At 34.1% G+C, this 22240-nt stretch overlaps 3 protein-coding genes across 5 annotated transcripts; all 3 read left to right on the top strand.

The window, feature by feature from the left end:
* The first annotated feature begins 823 nt into the window (after nucleotides 1-823).
* Nucleotides 824-15243, top strand: LOC125822747 (OPA3-like protein). 3 transcript variants are annotated; one of them, XM_049502186.1, is made up of 5 exons: nucleotides 857-1212; nucleotides 2354-2488; nucleotides 5153-5179; nucleotides 14190-14249; nucleotides 14920-15243. In XM_049502186.1, exons 1-5 carry the CDS (start codon nucleotides 1084-1086, stop codon nucleotides 15076-15078), a joined length of 510 nt encoding a protein of 169 aa, XP_049358143.1. In that variant the 5' UTR covers nucleotides 857-1083; the 3' UTR covers nucleotides 15079-15243. The 3 variants fall into 3 exon arrangements, with proteins under 3 accessions (XP_049358142.1, XP_049358143.1, XP_049358144.1); XM_049502185.1 differs by lacking the exons at nucleotides 14190-14249; nucleotides 14920-15243 and adding an exon at nucleotides 5657-6237 and having other exon boundaries at nucleotides 824-1212; nucleotides 5153-5239; XM_049502187.1 differs by lacking the exon at nucleotides 5153-5179 and having other exon boundaries at nucleotides 14163-14249.
* On the top strand, nucleotides 8331-21873 carry LOC125822703 (transcription factor VOZ1-like). The gene is made up of 5 exons (XM_049502135.1): nucleotides 8331-8427; nucleotides 17884-18124; nucleotides 18531-18662; nucleotides 20380-20887; nucleotides 21007-21873. The coding sequence occupies exons 2-5, from the start codon at nucleotides 17918-17920 to the stop codon at nucleotides 21561-21563; spliced, it is 1404 nt and encodes a 467-aa protein (XP_049358092.1). The 5' UTR covers nucleotides 8331-8427; nucleotides 17884-17917; the 3' UTR covers nucleotides 21564-21873.
* On the top strand, nucleotides 10575-11528 carry LOC125822737 (octanoyltransferase LIP2, mitochondrial). The gene has a single exon (XM_049502174.1). It carries the CDS (start codon nucleotides 10738-10740, stop codon nucleotides 11443-11445), a length of 708 nt encoding a protein of 235 aa, XP_049358131.1. The 5' UTR covers nucleotides 10575-10737; the 3' UTR covers nucleotides 11446-11528.
* Nucleotides 21874-22240: the final 367 nt, after the last annotated feature.

Genomic DNA, 22240 nt, shown 5'->3' with positions numbered 1-22240 from the left:
GGTGGAAGAATATTTTACACGAGTTAAATATAAATTAAGATTATGTACTAACAATATACAAATCAACAAATCAAACGTCAAAAAATATTGTTAGAATAAACAATTTATATTCATAAGTTAGCATTTTATTCATCTTCAACTCCGACACATATGATTTGAGGTAGCTGCTCGGCTTGAAATTTTCCTTTCTAATGAAATTTGGCTTAGCCTACCTAGATAAATTTGAAATGAGGTAAATCCATACCTATACTATGCATATTGATGTGTTTTGTTAAGCTTATATTGTTACTCTATATGTGAGCGTAACATCCTTTCAAAAGTAGTTTAAAAATATAAATTTTATACTTCAAAGAATTAAAGTGATAGATTTTAACTAATTAAAAATTAAATATATTAAATTATATATCATAACGATCAAAATCAAAATTTGTTAATAGCTAAAAAACTAAAAGTATTTTTCTCCCTATAAAAATGATAGCAACTTAATAGTAATAGAATTTATGGAAAAGGCCAAAGATACCCATCAAAAATATATGTGAAATTGAATAATTTTATACCATGTTTGAATGAGATAAAATTGTGAGATAATAATAATCATTTTTTTATTTAAACTCAAAATAATTAATCTTGAGATAATTTGTCTGATATGAAAAACGCCCTTAGATCGGAAAGACAATTTTAACCCTTATTCCCTGGAATTTATTATTTCCAAACACCCCCAAAATCTCTGGTTTCGATTTTTCAGCCATCCACCGATCAACGGAGAGAAGTCAACTAATCACACACCGTAATAATATTTGATTATCTGCCGTTAAACATGTTCACAATTTTATAGGAATTTGTATTCAGCCAGACATTCTAGCTTCCATGAAAGAACCTTCACTTTAACCCCACACGCATTTTAGCTTATTCCCCAAGAAATCAGCCCTTTCTCAACTGGTCAACTTACAATTTCATGAATCTTTACATATATAACTACTTGTAGAAACACACACATGGAACGTCTTTGCATATACAATCCTCTTTAACGTTGATTGATTTCCTTTTAGAATTTACCCAGATCGAGAAATTGTTGATACAGTAATGGTTCTGCCACTATTGAAGCTTGGGACACTTGCATTGAAAACACTGAGCAAACCCATTGGCAGTAGGCTTAAGCAACAAGCTGGGTTGCACCCAAAGTTTCGTAATTTCATTGTCAGCATGGCCCAGGTAATCCCCGATTATTTTAGAAATGATATCCTCTTTATAGGGCATGAATTTGATCTAAATCTCCTTTTTTGTATAGCTAATTAGAATGAAGAGGGCATAAATTGTGCATTTCTTCTGTCCCTCTTCCCCTAAAAGAATGATTGGGCTAGGAGTAGGACTAGGACTAGCAAAGTTTCTAACTTTATGTATATGAGGAGTGAGGACTTCATATTTTGTATAGAATTGGTGACCACATAGGGCATTGATTCCAATTCCGTAATAAAAGCTCTTAGTCCGTTTCAGCAAAAAATGGTTGGCCTTGTTGCTGTTTATCACATTACCAGAATCTAATTGAGGCTATTCAAACGGATAGACCAGTGATTGTAGTATAAATCAGTTAGTGCTGGGAGAAAAGAGTTTGATATGTATGCCTAATGTTATGTGGTTGGTTTTAGACTTAAGGAGTAAAAAGTTTAATTGACAAGAGCATAAGTTTATGTCACGTGACCGACCTGCAATTTTACAATTTTGTTCCTGTTAGTTAGTTATAGTCTCACATCCAGTTCAGTTAGTTGTGAGTTATTGAAAGAGCATAAGTAGCACAGTTGCATAATTCCTCATTCAGAAAACAAAATGCGATGAAAACCATTATACATATGCCAATTTATTTCACATGGGAAGATTGGCTATCATTTTTGTTTTGGTTATAACTTTGGGGGATTGTGCTTTGTTCTTTAGCACTTGTAGTTCTGAATTGAGGGACTGGTAAGATTTACTTAGGTGATTGGATGATTCTAATGGTCACATCTTACAATACCTGATACGAGTGGCTGGTGTTCCGGTTGAAGAGTTTTAATGCTGTTTGATCTTGTCATCTCTAAATAGCTGATTGTTGCATGTGCTTCCTTACTTTTAATAAGTACATGCACTTTTCTTGCTCTCTAGTTCTTTTAACCCCTTAATAATGCAATGCAAGAAATGTTGTTGCATTCCTCTAAGCATTTCACTTTATTACACCTCAGTGCATTATTTCAGCTATTTATGCTTTGTTTGTAGATGCAAATACCATCTTTCAAAAACTTTTTCCTTCATATGTTAATCTCTTGAATTCAATTAGCATTTCAAATTTCATCTGTTTGAACACATCCATTGTTGGAAGCAGGCAAACCACCGGATCACAACAACAATGCAGAGGCGGTTATATGGTCATGCAACCAATGTAGAGATACGGCCTTTGGATGAAGAAAAAGCTGTTCAAGCTGCTGTTGATCTTCTGGGGGAGGCTTTTGTCTTTTCGGTATTGCCTATTTTCCCACTTGACTCTGTAATGACATGTCTAGATAGTTATCTAAGCTTCCTCTGTTTGTTAACTGATACATATCATTATTGTTTAGATAAGATCATACAGGAGCGGAGCTAGGTGGGAGTTCATGGGTCAGACGAACCCAATAGCTTTTTTGTAGACCCAAAATTTGTACTAGAAAATTAAGTAATAACTTGTGAACACCTAATAAAACTAATTGACAACTCAATGGTAAGGAAGGAGAAGGAAATTTAGAACCCCAAACTCTTAATACGGGCTCCGCCTCTGAGAGCATACACTTCGCTAACTACTCTAGGTTTGAATTCTAGTGAATTTAAAACATGATATCCACTCTGACTGCAGTATCGATGTAGTCGTGCTACCTTTGTCACCCAGACTAGCAGTGGCAATTTCTAATGATCCACATAGCCCTTGAAATCTTGGGCATTAAAGTCTCTTTGCATCAATATGTGGGAATAAGTCTGATTCAACATGAGCACTGAATCCTTCTCTGTTCAACTGCCTTGTGATTTCTTTTCCCAGGAAGAGTTTGAAACACAAAACTTAGAGCTCTGAAACTTGTATACATGAAAGTCTCATAGCTACCATCTCGAGATACACTGTATTAGAAGGCCTAACCTCTTGTTCCTTACAATTCTGATTTCACACTATTGGATTGTCAAAAATAATACTGCCTGCTGAAGACTTCTATATTTTCTCTTTTAGTTTCTGAAATATTAGAGCAAAAAGATTTCAAGTATAATTTTAACCAACATTTTACACTGAATGCACTTTCTGGTTGTGCTACAAAATCTTGAACCGAGTTTGTGTGGTGAGTTCCCTTTCAGCTATCTTGGATGTGTTAGACTTGATCTCTTGGGTTCTAGTGCTAATCTCCTTCTCTTCGAGTTATCATGGGTTGCTAAGTAAGGAAAAGGGAAGTACCAAGAGTTACACTTGAACTCCTAGACTCTAGGGCTTATCTGTGTTTTTTTTGAAGTATCCTTTGTTGCTAAGGAAGGGAAAGGGATGTGCTGATGATAATTATTTACACTTTATGTGTGGTTAGTCAGCAAACAATGAAAAACTCTCTTACATGAAAGACTTAACTTGAAGTTAAGTCCTAGAAAATATTTTGAAAACTTGCACCCAAAGGGTAGCGGCTGCTGGTTTCCCTTGTCATCCAAAAAAAAAAATATTTTGAAAACTTGAAAGCAAATAGTTTGTGTTTTAAAAATCCATTTCCTTTCACATAAACAAATGCAATGACATGATTTTTGTTTTCCTTTTCTTTAGTTCACTTCAAAATTCTCAAGAAATATATTTTCAGGCAATTTTCTTGACATCCCAACATGCGAGAAGTCAATCTTTTCCTTTTAATTACTGCTTATTCTAAATTTTTAAGAGTGGTCAATGCAATATTTAGATCGTACTGAACACTACTTATTATGTTGAAGACATCCCTAATATCTCTCTTTCAGATAAATATACCTAAAACATCACTGTGACTTGCAACTTATAAGCTAACCCGACAAGGAATTTCGCTACCTTAGGACAATTATAGTTACAGTCACCGTTCACGGGGGCTTCAGTTGCTGGCTCCCCTGTCATCACGTCACCAACTTCCTCGACCTTCCGGATGTCTTCAGAGTTTAGTAGGAAGTGTACGGTTTTCACTGTTTATATGAGATAGATTCTTAATGGAGCCATCTGTCAATAGCCAAGGTAAGTGTCCTTCTGTAGGTGTAAATATGCATTATACACTTCTTCTGCATTTGTCATCCACCTCTGTTGACTTCTCAAGTCTTTGGATCACTAACAGTCACCAGCTGCCACATGAACTCATACCCTTTTCTTACTTCCATCTTTTCTTATTATGTCTATGATTTCATGTCTCAGGCTTACAGGATTGAGTCAGCATCTTCAATTGGAACCACTCTAATCTTCTCTCTCTGCTTAGTTAAAAAATCTTCCCCTTCATAAAAGTGAAAAAAAAAAAATCCGCTTCATATAACATATAAGTGACATATGATTTGATCACTGGAAGTCTATTATTCTTGGGCAAAATCGGAAGCTTTACTTTAGCATTTCATAACCGTACACAATATGAATTAGAATGAGTGGTCACCAGTTGCTTTATCCAACAACAACATACCCAATGTAATCCCTCAGGTGGTGGGATCCGGGGAGGATTGAGTGTACTCAGCCCTTACTCCTACCTCGTGGAGGTAGAGAGGTTGTATCTGAAAGACCCTCGACTCAAGTAACGTATACCAAAACTATCTGAAAAGAAAAATCCAAAAATAAAGAGGACATAGCAAACAATAGGGAAAACCTTACATAGCATTCAGAAAACAAGGAACAGTAATAACAACCAAATAATGTGATAACCAAAGCATAGGAAACAGCATGTAGTAACAAAAATAATCTGTTATCACATTATTTGGTTGTTATTTTGTTTGTGAATTTCTTGTGAGTGACACAGTAATGAATCATGAATAATGCAGCATGGGAGGCATCATTATATTTGGTTGAATCTGTCAATAATGGTGGTCAGTTTGGAGTGATGCAATAACACTCGACTTTGGTATCTTGCATCTAGCACCTTTATGTTGTCTAATTTTGTGCTTTGGCTACTTTCTTGAATTGCTGAAATAGGTTGCAGTTGCTGCACTTTACTTTGAGGTGCAAAGAAGTTCTCGATCAGAAGCGAAAAAGGAGGAACTTCGCAGACAAGATCTGGAGGTAGTCTCTCAAATTCTTCGGTTACTTGTTTGGTCTTGACAAACTCTTTTGTATCACCCAAAACCAAAAACACTGAACATTCCTAAAAGTATATGTGTTGTTCCTGTGATGTTATCTCAGTAAACATCTACCTTTGCATCTCTTTCTCAAGTTTATGGTTACTAATTATGATTGTTAAGAGCTAACTCTTGAGGTTGAGTTGACAAGGTCCATTTTTTAAGTATCATCATCAGTCATCATCATCATCATCATCATCATCTTCATCTTCTTTGAATTTTCTGTCTAAAACAATCCTTTCCTGTTCTATTACATCATGAGTTGAGATCAAAAACATCTATTAGCTATTATAATGAACTGAAATTCATCCTTCTTGAAATTTGTTTGAGCTATATTTGAGATCCTCATTCGTTTTCTCAGCAAATGAGGGAAAGAGATGATGCATTGTCACGAGAGGTGGAGAGCCTGAAAAGCAAAATTCAAGAGCTTGAACAGTTGGCAAGGGGACGAGGACTAGCTGGAGTGTTCAATTTCAGACCTTCTCAAGTCGAAGAAGGCAAAGTACCAACACCAGCATGATCTTTTGTGTGATGTTTTGGCAGCAAAATGATCAGATATTTTCTCATTCTTTGGAGCCAAGAATCATATGCCTTCTGTAAACCAGAAGCCTAGGCTCCTTGCTGAAAATGAAGTTGAATCTTATGAAAATTTCCATTGATGTTATCAATATTGTGAGTTCCATAGCCTGAGTTTTTGCTGTTTCCTCCTTTGATTTATGGCACTATACTGATTTTACTTATGTCTAACACCACATGCTTTCAAGAGACTTGTGTACTTAGCAGTTAGCATCATAGGGTGCTAAATTGTGAAATGTTGGATTTGGAGATTTTTTTTCAGCCATGTTCTAATGTTCAATACTGGTGAGGTGACATTTTGACCAGATGCTCCTTACCTGCAAAAGTTTTATGTAATACAAATATAACACCAATATTTATACTTTAGCACATTTATATGAATGGGAGGCATCATGAATTGACTACAGCCCATAGGGAATCTTGAAGATGGATAGTGAGGTGTGATGCCTTCCTTGCCTTGCTGTTTCTCTCTTTTTACTTACCCACCAAAAGGGACCTTTTTGCTGATGGATCTGGATTTTGCTCACAAAAAGCTTCTACTCCCTCTGTCCCTAATTACTTGTCCACTTTTGAATTGACACACCTATTAAGAAAGTAATTATCGATATAGCGAGTTTACCATTTTAATCTTGTTAACTATGAAGTGGATAAATTAAAAACCTAAGATTTTCAAGAAGTTCTATCTTTTTCAAAGTAATTAATCGAGGGTATAATAGGTAAAAATATTTTGTCCTTTCTTGATTTGTCAAAATGAACAAGTAATTAGGGATAATTAAAAAAAGAAAAGTAGACAAGTAATTAGGGACAGAAGAGTATCTTCTTTCTCAATGTGGGTAAAAAGGACTAATCTCTTTGTGCCACACCAATTCTAAAAATGGAGTCCTATTTTAGTGTCTTTTTTCATTCTTCTTTTAACTTTTTTGTTCCATTGTATATAATATTAATAATCAGATTTATAATTCAAAAGGCATTTTAAATGGTAAATAAATCTTTGATATGTTTTTAATGTATAAATTAAATAAGAATTCATTGTATGCTTGTCAGTTCTTATGCCCCTAACAGTTTTTTTGTGGTGAAGTCATTTACAAAATAGGATGCTTTATTGTTTTAAAAAAATAAATAGAAAAAACCTTATGAGTTGTGGAAAAATTATATATTAACTTGAAATATTAGAAAGTTGGAGGAGTCTTGCGTATTTTATAAATACATGATCCTACAATAGATCCATAATAAAGTAATATACTAAATTGTTTTTTTCTCGGATATGTTGGTAATAGTGATGCATATAAATTTCTTGGTATGTTAGTAGTGATATGATTGAGTGTAATAATACCGTTGAAATAAAAAAAACAATTGGTAGTGTTTTTAAAAAAAATAAGAGATAATATTTCTTATGTTCCTATTGTTCAAAGTGAAAATACTTCCAATGCTCATTGTCGTTCAAAATGATTTTGAAAATGAGAATTAAAGGAGGAGCAAAAGAACAATAAAAGATTATGGATTTTACATTTATCTTATTGATAATGATTCTATATATTTTCTAACACAATTTTTTCTATTCGTACGCCTCTTATGAAACAAATTGTAAAAGCTAAAACACATTATATTCTAGAAAATAATACTTAAGATTTATTGGTTCACCCGAAAAACTAAACTCATTTGTTGTAAATAATTACTATTTTTTAGAAGGAAGTATAATTTTGATGATTCCATTGATAGATATAAACCTAGATTCATTGTTAAGAGTTTACTTAAATATATTAGCTATTGTATTTATTATGCAGCCAATACTATTATATAATGCTCGCAATAATGCAGCCACATATGATGTAATGATGCATATTATACAAATAAATATATATTTCCTTTATTATCCCAAAAAAAAATAGAACAATTTACTTATAAATAATATTGATTATTTCAACACTTGTGCAAATAAATCTATATATTAAATGCAACTACACTAAGAAAAATTAGAGTTAAACATTACTAATGTGTCAAAAACCAATAAGAAAGTCATAACTTATTGCAAATTAAGATCTTATGTCCATAGAATAAGTATACAAAAAAACTGAAAAAATATATATATTTTTAAAATTCACCTATTATCTTCAATTTTTTCTATACAAAAATAAAAATGTGATAAATTCATTGCATAAAAAAAAAAGTATAATGTGTACTGATGTTTCCTTCGATTTTTCAAAAAAAATAATCCATTTCTATACACATATAGTTGATTAGTAATACATTTTCTATTTAATATATTTAAATCATGACTTTATCAAATCAGACCACACACGAATAGTTTAATTTCAGTTGGATTTAAATTTTTTAGTTTTATCTTAATTAACAACTGCCACGTAGATTTTTATTTTATTTTATTTTTTTCTCAAGGGATTGGATAGAAATATATATAAACCAGTCTTTCAATATATATAGAGAGAGGAAATTTCACAGAGAAATCAAAACTCAAAAACACTTCTTACACTTTCTCTCTCTTCACTGTTCGGAGGCCGCAATCTCTCCTGTCTCCTCCGACCCACCCTCCGATTACCGGTAAGAACCCTATTCTTCTTGCCGGTTGGGAAATTTCCTGGCTTACTTTACCAATTTCGGCTTTTTAAAACTTTTTTTGATTGACTAATTTGTGAGTAATTGTCTACTTTTTTGCCATGTTTTATTCCTTTTCTTTTAAATATTGCTTTATGTGTATATTCCCTTCAGAATTGTTAGTTGTGAAGATAGTATTGTTCTTTTGATTCCCAGATTTAGGGTTAGGTAAATGGGTTTTCTACCGCCGTTAAGATCGCCTTACTTCCTGGGTTTTTGTTGAATCAAGCAAGATTGTGTCTTTTCTGATTTGGGTGTTGTGAAAGTTTCCTACCATCTAGAATATACATATTGCTTATAGAAAATGTTTGCAGTTACTGTAACCGTTACCTCATCCTAAAGAAGTTTTTCGAAACTAAAATCAATTTAAATCTTATTTAAGATCAACAATGTCTTAAGAGAGATTGAGTGGATTATTAATTTAAAAGGAATTATTAAACAAATCGATTATAAATAGTAACTAACGATTTCACATCTAAAAAAGCTAGAAAAATAGATTTTAAACAAAAGTATGTATAATGAAAAAATAAAAGTATTAGGGCCCTATCTTATATTTCGATTTAGTCCCCCAATCTTATTGAGTCGGCCTTAGAGCTCGTTCATATTGATGGTCTCAAACTTGGAAGTTAGAGGGTCAATCAGAAACAATTTCTCTACATCACAAAAGTAGGTGTAAGGCTTTTAATCTTACCCTCCTCAGACTTTACTTATGGGATTACATTGAGTTTGTTTTGCTTTGTCATGTCCTCAACAAACTTTGGTATCACTCACCTGTGCCTCCATAGGGTCAAAGGAACTCAGGTTCCTCATAAACAGAACTCTCTCTCTGTGAAAAAATATCCACAAATAAGGATATCAAAAATTCAAGTGCAACACAAAAAGAAATTAAAAGAAACAAAGTATAATGTGAAATTGCAAACTCAAAGTAACATATAGTGTGAAATTGAAGTTAAAAGGAAAAGTGATCAATAAGTAAGATAGTGAATTTAATATTTATCTAAGGCTAAAAATAATAAATTATTATAATTTTAATAGATTATCAATTTACCCAATAACTCATATTACAAACTCAAAATCCAACCAATAACCCAATAATGGAAAAACTGTGAGAAGCAAATGGTGGAAAGAAATGGAGTGGAAAATTAACAAAAAATAAGATTGAAAAATCTTGTAGGTTCTCTCTCTACCTTATTTATCTTTATATATATTTCCTCAACTTACTTTTCTTTCTTTGAATTGATTTGAGTGTTTCCCTTTTTCTTAAAATCCATTTTTGGTGAATATTTTGATGTAACACTCATATGCACTCATATGCTTTAAAGGGGCTTTTCTATTTGATGTATGGTAGGTCAATGAAGGGAAAAAAAACATATCTTGCTTTGTTAGCTTCATTAACTTTTGAGTTTTGAGCATATAGGGTTGTATTTTGTAAAAGGGGTGTTTCTTGTTGTTGTAAACTAAATTATGAAATTGATTACTTTATCCAATAACAGAAGGAAAAAAAGGAAAACCCCAGATCTTGATTTGGCATTACATTGAATAATCAGATTCAAAGACAAATTTTAAAATTGGATTTTAAATGTATATATCCCTGGTGTGAGTCTCTGTTGAGAATGATGAGTACTATTTGAGGTCATTGGTCACTCCGAATGTGTTCTCAATCAGAGCTCTCTGTTTATAGCCAAAAATCGCAAAGAGAAGTGGGCTCCAATTCTTCAATTGTATGTTCATTTTCGTTTCCTTTACGATTTGATATGTTGGCGATGTGATTCTGTGATTCATGGAATGGACAATCTGTTTGTTTAGAATGAAGACTAGTTAAAAGGAATAATAATGGTTTGCTAAATAGGTGAATTTGGGATGAAAGATGATTTGTGTGATTAAAGAAGCCTAATTGATTAATGATTTAGAATAAGTTTTGTTTAAATTATGGAACAGGTTTTATTGCAATATTAGTCTATTGAATGAGGTTTAGGTAGGCAAAATTTGAGACACATTTGATTGCTTGTGTGATTTTATTTACTTTCTAATATCATGTATCCATTTCCTGGAAGAAAACAAATGTGAGAATGGAGGGCGTTTGTGGACAGATTTGATTTAAACTCTTCTATGCGCGTAAGGCGTATCTTTGTCTTTACTTTGAGAAAATGTAGAGTATAACATTTGGGACAAGTTTGTGACCTGAGAAACTGCTCCGGCCACCAAATCTGATATCGTGAGCTTGTCATTTTGTTTCAGTATTCTTCACTTACACGAATGATTGATTGTTTCGTGATGTTCAGGCAAATGAGGCGCAGCCTTGAGGTTTGGAAGATGGGCACGATAAATTACCTGGAGGCATTGAAGCTGCAAGAGAAGTTGGCATCTCATAGAAAAGCTCTAAAAATTACTGATACCCTATTATCTCTACAACATCCACCGACGTATACAGTTGGCAAAAGGGAAACAGTTCATAATCTACTCATTCCTGATACCGAGCTCAAGTCCATAGGGGCGGAACTTCACTATACGCAAAGAGGAGGTGACATTACTTTTCATGGTCCTCACCAAGCGATCTTATATCCCATTGTTTCGTTGAGAGATATTGGTTTAGGGGCTAGAATGTACGTTGAGAAACTTGAGCTAACCATGATTGAATTGGCATCTATGTATGGTGTGAAAGCACAGGCTGGACAAAAATGCGAAACTGGGGTTTGGGTTGAGGACAAAAAGATTGGCGCGATTGGAGTTAGAATTTCATCTGGGATCACATCTCATGGATTAGCATTCAACATGGACCCTGATTTAAACTACTTTAAGCATATTGTGCCTTGTGGGATCGTCGATAAAGGTGTTACGTCTTTGAAGAATGAGACAGATGTAGAGCTTCCTGCTGAAGATGTGATACAAGAGCAGTTGATCGCTTGTTTTGTAAGAATATTTGGGTACAACGATGTCGTTTTAAAAGATAAGTCTGTGTTATAATTGGTTATAAGCACTAATGTAAACATTTGCTGATACATTATGTGACTAATTTTTGTATAAGTACACATTGTTCATTCATTTGATCAGATTAGCATTGTGGACGAGTAAGCGATGATATCAAAAGCAGATTTCTTGTGCTGTTCTTTGAATTTTTGATATCCTTATTTGTGGATATTTTTTTTCACAGAGAGTTCTGTTTATGAGGAATCTGAGTTCCTTTGACCCTATGGAGGCACAAGTGAGTGATACCAAAGTTTGTTGAGGACATGACAAAGCAAAACAAACTCAATGTAATCCCATAAGTAAAGTCTGAGGAGGGTAAGATTAAAAGCCTTACACCTACTTTTGTGATGTAGAGAGATTGTTTTTGATTGACCCTCTAACTTCCAAGTTTGAGACCATCAATATGAACGAGCTCTAAGGCCGACTCAATAAGATTGGGGACTAAATTGAAATATAAGATAGGGCCCTAATACTTTTATTTTTTCATTATACATACTTTTGTTCAAAATCTATTTTTCTAGCTTTTTTAGATGTGAAATCGTTAGTTACTATTTATAATCGATTTGTTTAATAATTCATTTTAAATTAATAATCCACTCAATCTCTCTTAAGACATTGTTGATCTTAAATAAGATTTAAATCGATTTTAGTTTCGAAAAATTTCTTTAGGATGAGGTAACGGTTACAGTAACTGCAAACATTTTCTACCCACTTGACTCTGTAATGACATGTCTAGATAGTTCTCTAATATCTCACTTTCAGATAAATATACCTAAAACATTACTGTGACTTGCAACTTATAAGCTAACCCGACAAGAAATTTCGCTAGCTTAGGACAGATATAGTTACGGCCGCCGTTCAGCCAGGCTTCGGTCGCCGGCTCCCCTGTCATCACATCACCAACTTCCTTGACCTTCTGGATGTCTTTAGGGGTCGTTTGGTACAAAGATGCATAACGCAGGGATTACTAATGCATGGATTAATAATGCAGGGATTAGTAATGCATGGTTTAGTAATGCAGGGATTATTTTTTATCAAGTGTTTGGTTTATTGTTTCCCATTTAATCTTATGTTTGATTTAAAATTCTAGAAAAAGTTTCATATTATACCCTTGAGTTATTATGAGATTTTATATTTCATTTAATTTGTCAAGTTAATTACTAAAATATATTTAAAAAATTATTATTAATTTTGAGATGTGATATGCCACCATAGAGATCCTTGATAGCACGGTATATTTCTAATTTTTTTGTTGGTTAAATATACCTTGAACTTAACATAGATTTAAGGCTAATTAAATTGTTCAAATACACAAAGCTTTTTTTTTTTTTTAAATAGTTCAAGTGGTCAATCGACGAACTACATTTTAAAAAAATGAAAAAACCAACCGAATATAACAAATCAAACATGGAGAAAAAAATATTAATTTGTGAAATCATCAAATCACATGGAACGAATTTGGAGAATTTAAAAGAATATTTATAAATATTCTCATATAAATAAAAAAAACATTAAATTACAAAAAAAATAAATTAGGAAGAAAGATTTGAGGATAGTTTAGTCATTTAGGGGTCTTATCTAAGGATTGTTAAACCTTGGATTACTTATCCCTCCCTTTTCTAGGGATTAGATAAGACCTTGTATAAGGTATAACTAATCCATGAATTAGGTTAAATAAAGTAACCAAACAATATTTTTGATGGACTAAATTTTAATCCATGGACTATTTTGATTAATACCTCCTACCAAACGGGTCCTTAGAGTTTAGTAGGAAGTGTACGGTTTTTACTGTTTATCCATCTGTCAATAGCGAAGGTTATATCCTTCTGTTAGGAGTAAATATGTTTTATACACTTCTTCTGCATTTTTCATCAACCTCTATTGACTTCTCAAATCTTCGGACCACTAACAGTCACCAGCTGCCACATGAACTCATACCCTTTTCTTACTTCCATCTGTGCTTTTTATGTCTCGGGCTTACAGGATTGAGTTAGCATCTTCAATTGGAACCACTCTAATCTTCTTTCTCTGCTTAGTTAAAAAACCTTCCCCTTCTTATAGGTGTTAAAAAATCTTCCGCCTCACATAAGTGACATATGATTTGATCACTGAAAGTCTATTATTCTTTTGCAAATCTGGAAGCTTTACTTTAGCATTTCATAATCGTACACAATATGAATTAGAATGAGGGGCTACCAGTTGGCTTTATCCAACAACAACAACATACCCAGTGTAATCCCACAGGTGGTGGGATCCGGGGAGGGTTGAGTGTACTCAGACTTTACCCCTACCTCGTGGAGGTAGAGAGGTTGTATCTGAAAGACCCTCGACTCAAGTAATGTATATCAAAGTTGTTTGAAGAGAAAAATCCAAAAGTAATGAGGACATAGCAAACAATAGGGAAAACACTACATAGCATTCAGAAAACAAGGAACGGTAACAACAATCAAATAATGTGATAACCGAAGCATAGGAAACAACAGGTAGTAACAAAAATAATCTGTTTCATTTGTTTGTGAATTTCTTGTGAGTGAGACAGTAATGAATCATGAATAATACAGCTTGGAGAGGACATCATTATATTTGGTTGAATCTATTAATAATGGTGGTTAGTTTGGAGTGATGCAATAACACTTAACTTTGGTATCTTGCATCTAGCACCTTTATGTTGTCTAATTTTTTGCTTTGGTTACTTCCTTAAATTGCTGAAACAGGTTGCAGTTGCTGCACTTTCCTTTGAGGTGCAAAGAAGTTCTCGATCAGAAGCCAAAAAGGAGGAACTTCGCAGGCAAGAGCTGGAGGTAGTCTCTCGAATTCTTCGGTTACTTGTTTGGTCTTGACAAACTCTTTCATATCACCCAAAACCAAAAACACTGAACATTCCTAAAAGTATATGTTTGTTCCTGTGATGTTATCTCAGTAAACATCTACCTTTGCATCTCTTTCTCAAGTTTATGGTTACTGACTATAATTCTCAAGAGCTAACTCTTGAGGTTGAGTTGACAAGGTCCATTTTTTAAGTATTCTTATTATTACTTATAAATATTATTATTATTATTATAAATTAGGTTATGGTTACTTATTCTATCTCAATGTAATTTCATGGAATGGGCCCAGTATAGCGAGCACTTTTTGGATAACATAACGGACCAATTTTGTGCCACATCCATCATTGCTCTTGCATACTTCTCTTAGAGAAGATAGGTGGATTCACCAAGTATCCCTTTAATTACATATCATTTCTATTACCAAACCTGAAAATGCACCCTGATTTACCTGTCTCTTTGTAGCAGCAGAAGGAACTGTTGTAATTTGCTAATTTGAATTTTATTGATTCTGGTGTTAAACAATTATGTTCTATTACATCATGAGTTGAGATCAAAAACCCCTATTAGCTCTTATAATGAACTGAAATTCATCCTTCTTGAAATTTGTTTGAGCTATATTTGAGATCCTCATTCGTTTTCTCAGCAAATGAGGGAAAGAGATGACTCACTGTCACGAGAGGTGGAGAGCCTGAAAAGCAAAATTCAAGAGCTTGAACAGTTAGCAAGGGGACGAGGACTAGCTGGAGTGTTCAATTTCAGACCTTCTCAAGTTGAAGAAGGCAAGGTACCAACACCAGCATGATCTTTTGTGTGATGTTTTTTGCAGCAAAATGATCAGATATTTTCTCATTCTTTGGAGCCAAGAAACATATGCCTTCTGTAAACCAGAAGCCTAGGCTCCTTGCTGAAAATGAAGTTGAATCTTATGAAAATTTCCATTGATGTGATCAATATTGTGAGTTCCATAGCCTGAATTTTTGCTGTTTCCTCCTTTGATTTATGGCACTATACTGATTTTACATATGTCTAACACCACATGCTTTTAAGAGACTTGTGTACTTAGCATCATAGGGTGCTAAATAGTGAAATGTTGTTCAGCCATGTTCTAATGCTCAATACTAGTGAAGTGACATTATGACCAGATGCCCCTTACCTGCAAAAGTTATGTATAAATACAAATGTAACACCAATATTTATACTTTAGCACATTAAATGAATGGGAGGCATCATGAATTGACTACAGCCCATAGGGAATCTTGAAGATGGATAGTGGGGTGTGCCTTTATGCCTTCCTTGCCTTGTTGTTTCTCTCTTTTTACTTACCCACCAAAAGGGACCTTTTTTGCTGATGGATCTGAATTTTGCTCACAAAGGCTTCTATCTTCTTTCTCAATTTGGGTAAAAAGGACCAATCTCTTTGTGCCACCCCAATTCTAAAAATGGAGTCCTGTTTTAGTGTGTCTTTTTTCATTCTTCTTTAACTTTTTGGTCCACTGCAATACATATTAATAATCAGATTCATAATTCAAAAGGCATTTTTAAAGGGTAAATGGATCTTTCATATGTTTTTAATGTATATTTCAAAGTAAAATAAAAATAAAAATAAGAATTCAATGTATGCTTGTCAGTTCTTATGCTCCTAACAGTTTTTTTATTTTTGTGGTGAAGCCATTTTATTGAGTCATTTACAAAATAGGATGCTTTATTGTTTTAAAAAAATAAATAGAAAAAACCTTATGAGTTGTGGAAAAATTATATATTAACTTGAAATATTAGAAAGTTGGAGGAGTCTTGCGTATTTTATAAATATATGATCCTGCAATAAATCCATAATAAAGTAATATATTGAATTGTTTATTTCTCGGATTTGTTGATGCATATAAATTTCTTGTTATGTTAGTAGTGATATGATTGAGCGTAATAATACAGTTGAAATAAAAAAAACAATTGATAATATTTTTTAAAATAAGAGATAATATTTCCCGTGCAACAATGATTTTGAAAATGAGAATTTAAGGAGGAGTAAAAGAACATTTATCTTATTGATATTGATTCTATATGTTTTCTAACACAATTTTTTCTCTTCGCACGCCTCTTATAAAGAAATCGTAAAAGCTAAAACAAATTATATTCTATAAAATAATACTTAAGATTTATTGGTTTACCTGAACAACTAAATTCATTAGTGGTAAATAAATACTTTTTAAAAGGAAGTATAGCTCTGATGGTTCCACTGATAGATATAAACCTAGATTCATTAACTACGATTCGTATGTATTATAGAGTCGGTACTACTATTATCTAATGCTTACAACAATGCAGCCACATCTGATATAATGATGCATATTATATATATATATATATATAAAACAATATTAATTATTTCGACACTTATGCAAAGAAATCTATATGTTAAATGCAACTACACTAAAGAAAAATTAGAGTTGAACATTACAATTTACAAGTGTGTCAAAAACCAGTAAGAAAGTCATAACTTATTGCAAATTAAGATCTTATGTCCAAAAAATAAGCATGCAAAAAACTGAAAATATATATATATTTTTAAAATCACCTATTATCTTCAATTTTTTATATACAAAAATTAAAATGTGATAAATTCATTGCATAAAAAAAAAGTATAATGTATACTAATGCTTCCTTTGATTTTTCAAAAAATAAATAAATTTTATTTAATACTAATCAACCATACACAACACATATATAGTTGATTAGTATTAGTATACATTTTCTATTTAATATATTTAAATCAAGACTTCATGAAATCAGACCACACACGAATATTTTAATTTCAGTTGGATTTAATGTTTTAGTTTTATCTTAATTAACAACTGCCACGTAGATTTCTCAAGGGTTTGGATAGAAATATATATAAACCAGTCTTTCAATATAGAGAGAGAAAATTTCACAGACAGGAAATCAAAACCCAAAAACACTTCTTACACTTTCTCTCTCTTCACTGTTCGGAGGCCGCAATCACTCCTGTATCCTCCGACCCACCCGCCGATAACCAGTAAGAACCCTATTCTTCTTGCCGGTTGGGAATTTTCCAGTTTTACTTTACCAATTTCGGCTTTTTAAAACTTTTTTCGATTGACTAATTTGTGAGTAATTGTCTACTTTTTTGCCATGTTTTATTCTTTTTCTTTTAAATCTTGCTTTATGTGTTAAGAATTGTTAGTTGATTGTGATGATGTTATTGTTCTTTTGATTCCCAGATTTAGGGTTAGGTAAATGGGTTTTCTACCGCCGTTAAGATCGCCTTATTTCCTGGGTTTTTGTTGAATCGAGCAAGATTGTGTCTTTTCTGATTTGGGTGTTGTGAAAATTTTGGTTCTTGAGGTGCAATTTGGCTACTTTTGGTGGTTGTTACTTATGTTTGATTATATGGGAATTTTGGTTCGGGTTTAATACTTGATTTTGTGTGCATAGGTTGGATCTTTTTTTGTGGTTTTTAATTTCTTTTTCTAACATGAAATCTGGAATGTGATCTTGTTGGTTATCTTGGGTTTATGTGTTGTGCTTGATGGTGAAATGGAACATATAATGATGATTACTTTAAAACTGAGAATGTTTTGGCTTTTTGCAGGTGAAGAATTGGAGGGTTTCTTCTGTTTGATTAGATGGGGAAGGGTTCGAAGAATGGTGCGCTCTTCAAGGACAAGGCGAAAAATCGCGTTGATGATCTGCAGGGTATGTTCATGAACCTGCAATCTGCAAGGAAAGAAAGTCGAACTTATGATGCTGGGGTGCTGGAAGAGCAGGTCCACCAGATGCTTCGTGAGTGGAAAGCTGAGCTCAATGAGCCTTCCCCTGCCTCTTCTTTGCAGGCAAGAACTAACCTTGTGTCCCTTTAGAGGGGTGTGCAGTGGTTTTAGTTTCCTTTACTGTCCACAATGTCCATGTTGTGATATTGGCCGGTACACATCAGTCTTAAATTAATGTGATCAAATTTTGATATTTCTGTGTCGACCTGCATGTGTCTTTATCTGAGTGTGTTTGTGATGTCTAATGTTATGTTTGATTGAAGCATCTTGAACAAATGCTTACAAATTTTTGGATTTATTACACGTGCAAATTTGAATCACTTCAAGAGTAATTGTGTCGGTCTCCATTATGGTGTAATTGTGTGCAATCATGGTAGCTACTGTTTTAAGTATGTTCTGTGTTCAAGCCTTTGTTTATAGTTTTAATGCACATGAAGTTGTAGTGTTTATCTTAATACATGGTGTGCAGGGAGGAAGCCGTATCTCATCAGACCTCTATAGGCTGCTGCATGGTGAGGAGGAAGATGATGCTACCAGTGCATTAGCTGCTCCTAAGCCTGAGCCTGATGCTAAAAAACAAGATGTTACTGGTTTCCAGGAGGTAATTATTTTCCTTGAGATTATCTTGTTCATGTGATGGACTCTTGACTGTTATTGTTTCTAACAGAATGAACCTTCTCCGAATCCATTTTAGAATACGGTTGGTTGGTTATTCATCTTAGGAGTTTCAATTTCATTGTAGTTCGTGTTTTGCTAGACTCTCCATCTTTGTTTTATTTGACCCAGTCTCCATCTTTTATTTTCCCAGCTTAATTAATAGTTGACTTTTTGTTGCAAATGGATTAAAAATAAAAAAATGCAAACTGAAATCATTGGTTGTTGATGCGATTTTGATAGCTGAGAATCTGCGGAGAGAAGTATTACTAATGTTAGCTGGTGCTATATGCGTTGGATCCGTGGAGGGTGGTATTGAATTATTTTGGGATGCAGTGGTTGATGCGAGACACTTTCAGAGATGCGTTATACTGCTGGTTAGTTAGAAGCAAGGGAAGATAACATAGGGTGGGAGGTTGTGCACGTCTAGCTCTTATGTGGGTAGTAAATGATGTTGTACATTCGAGGAATAGCCTTTTGTCTTTGATTGCTCTTTTGTGCACCCTTAAATTCCTATTTGTATAGACGACTGGGTGTCACTTGTAGAGAATCATATTCTTTTGTAGAGTCTCTGCCTTTTGGTATACCTTTTGTATGCAGGAGCTTTTCCAATGTAAGTAACATTATTTACCTTATCAACAGAAAAGTGATCTCTTGATATGTGAAATACTCTTTTTTCTTGTCCTGGTAGAACATAGTGTGGAATTTCATTACATTTATTGGTCGTAGGTGCTTAATTTGGTATATCTGAAACATGTTAGTTTTCTTGTAAATTGAATCTAATATTTGTTATATAAAATTTTCTCTACTATTGCCTTCATTAGTTTCTTCGATCTATTGCCCCCTGGAAGCTTGCAGACAAGAGTGTACATGGTTTGGTTTGGATAGGTTTTCCTCTAGAAGGAAACCAAACCTATTAAGTCGGGTTTTCAAATGTTATAACCAAGCCAATTAAGTTGGTCTTTCATCTCTTTGGTTTTGGTCCCAGAAAGTGCTTTTGGAAGTATCTCAAAATTTGGAAACTGTGAATGTTATTCAGTTTTCCTTAGTCCCTCATTACACATTAATAATCAATCAACTGTCGCACCAAATTAGTTAGGGCCAGTGTTATGTATCCTTTGTATCCATTCTGCTCTATTCAAAGGATCAGCATAGATAGACTATTTTCCTGTTGGCCTTAAACCCATCAGGATATTTTACCTTTAATCCCGGCTGGGACCAGTTGTGCTTTGCAAAGTTCACAGATGCTGAGTTCTCGCTCTGTTACATATGTTACATAAATTTATTCGTACCATTTGCTGGTTGTGTCTAATTCCTTTTTGCTTAAAGGACTCAAGATAGTAGTTGACTAGTGACCACTTTAATCTTCTTTTTGATATAGCTGGTGTGGTATTGTGGACTTGGAAATGCTTTCCTCCAAATTGTGTCCTCATAATGTATTGTGTCATGACTGACCATCTTGTTGAAGTTTTACTTCTTGCTTCAATTTGATAATCCGTTTGCCGACATTTTCTTTTTCTAGCCTCATTCTCCAATGAATGTCACTCCTTGTAGAGACGTCCTTTTTCAATTAGCTCTTCTTTTGAATTCTTTTTTCTCTTATCAGTTTCACCCACTAATTTTAGCAATGAATCCTCACCAGTTAAGTGATGTGTTTTCTGCAGGGTTTCAATGCAACTCCGGTGCTGCAGGAGCAAGGTTACCAGTTGGTTGATGAATGCAAAAATACGCCTTTAGTCGTCAACAATGCAGGGATTAACAACCTAGGCGTTGCAACACAATTAGATTACCATTCTTTTGATCTGCAGCAAGACTTTGATCAGTTTGGATTTGATGCTTTAAATCTTTGTCTAGAGGATGATTTGTCTCCTATTCAGATTAGCCCTCCACCCTCTGCTTTCCTGGGACCTAAATGTGCACTTTGGGATTGTCCTCGACCTGCGATGGGGTCAGATTGGTGCCAGAAGTCTCATGACTACTGCAGTGACTATCATGCTGCTCTTGCGCCTAATGAAGGCTATCTTGGAAGACCTCCAGTTGTTCGACCAATGGGTGTTGGCTTAAAGGATAGTTTACTTTTCCAAGCTCTAAGTGCTAAAGCACACGGGAAAGATGTTGGTGTTCCAGAATGTAAGGGTGCTGCCACTGCAAAGTCCCCCTGGAATGCACCAGGTTGGTGTGCTAAGACAGTTCTGTATTTCTGATTGCTGAATGTCATACCACATCAGTTTATTCTTGTTTTGTTTTACTTGTAAAATCTGATATCGATTCGTTTGCTTGTGCTTCTGCAGAGCTCTTTGACCTTAAAGTTGTTGAGGGTGAAACAATCAGGGAATGGCTTTTCTTTGATAAGCCTCGAAGGGCATTTGAAAGTGGAAACAGAAAGCAGAGGTCACTGCCAGATTATAACGGGCGGGGTTGGCATGAGTCTAGGAAGCAAGTGATAAATGATTATGGAGGGCTGAAGAGATCCTACTATATGGATCCACAGCCAATGAAAAATCTGGAATGGCATTTGTATGAATATGAGATCAACAAGTATGATGCATGGGCCTTGTACAGATTGGAGCTGAAACTTGTTGATGGGAAGAAGAGTCCAAAAGGGAAAGTAACGAATGAATCAGTTGCTGATTTGCAAAAGCAAATGGGAAGGCTCTCTGCTGAATTTCCTTTGGAGAACAAGCGCTCTGCTAAAGGCAGAGGAAAGGCCAACTCAAAGGATGTTGGTACTAACGGGCCTCCTGCTCCAAATCAAACTGTTCCCGCTATTGAAGGGTTTGATTATGTGGCCGGTGCACTTTTCCCTGATTATCTTGTTGATAATACAGGTGGCTACTACATAACGTAGACTGGATAAGCAGTTGGATGCTTTTAAAATAAGTTGCAATTTGTCTGTGTATTATACATCACTCTCATCCTTGACTCAACCTCCACTGGTGGCTGGAGTTAAACGGAGGTTCTTGTTTCCTCCTTATAAGGCGGAGGCATCTGTGGAACCCCTCCTGTTTCCGTAGGTATATTTGTCAATACATCATTGTCATCTAAGTGTTGTTACAGTCTAACCTCGAAGCATTTTTAACTGCTTGAAGATGAGGTGGATAATCCCAGTTTACTTGTTCAGTTCACTTTACATACCAGCCAAGTTATGAAAGTTAATGGTTTTTGTGTCTAGATTCAGTGACGACGAGGAATGGTCATAAAGCTTTACTGATCTGCCTCTGTTTTCACCTGACGTCCATTGTAGTTATGACTTACATAGGAATGACAGTTTCATATGCATGGTTTAAGAGTTCTACTCGGTGTGGAACTTTGCAGTAGTAAGTGAAAAGGTTTATATGGTGCCTACAATTCGTGGATGGTAATATGTTGGATTATTTTTAGTATAAAGTATCCATGGATGTGATAAGTAAATGAACAAATGAATATAGCTTTTATCGACAGTTTTGATGTAAAAATTAGATGACATTTATCAGAAACAAACGAGAGATAATAATACAAATAAGAGATGATTAACTATAATAATTT

Source organism: Solanum verrucosum, unplaced genomic scaffold (assembly GCF_900185275.1).
Source record: "Solanum verrucosum unplaced genomic scaffold, falcon-dt-bn FXZP01000103.1, whole genome shotgun sequence".
In the NCBI taxonomy this organism is placed as follows: domain Eukaryota; kingdom Viridiplantae; phylum Streptophyta; class Magnoliopsida; order Solanales; family Solanaceae; genus Solanum; species Solanum verrucosum.
The sequence above is the reverse complement of the archived record's forward strand: the minus strand, read 5'-3'. Positions and strand labels throughout refer to the sequence as shown.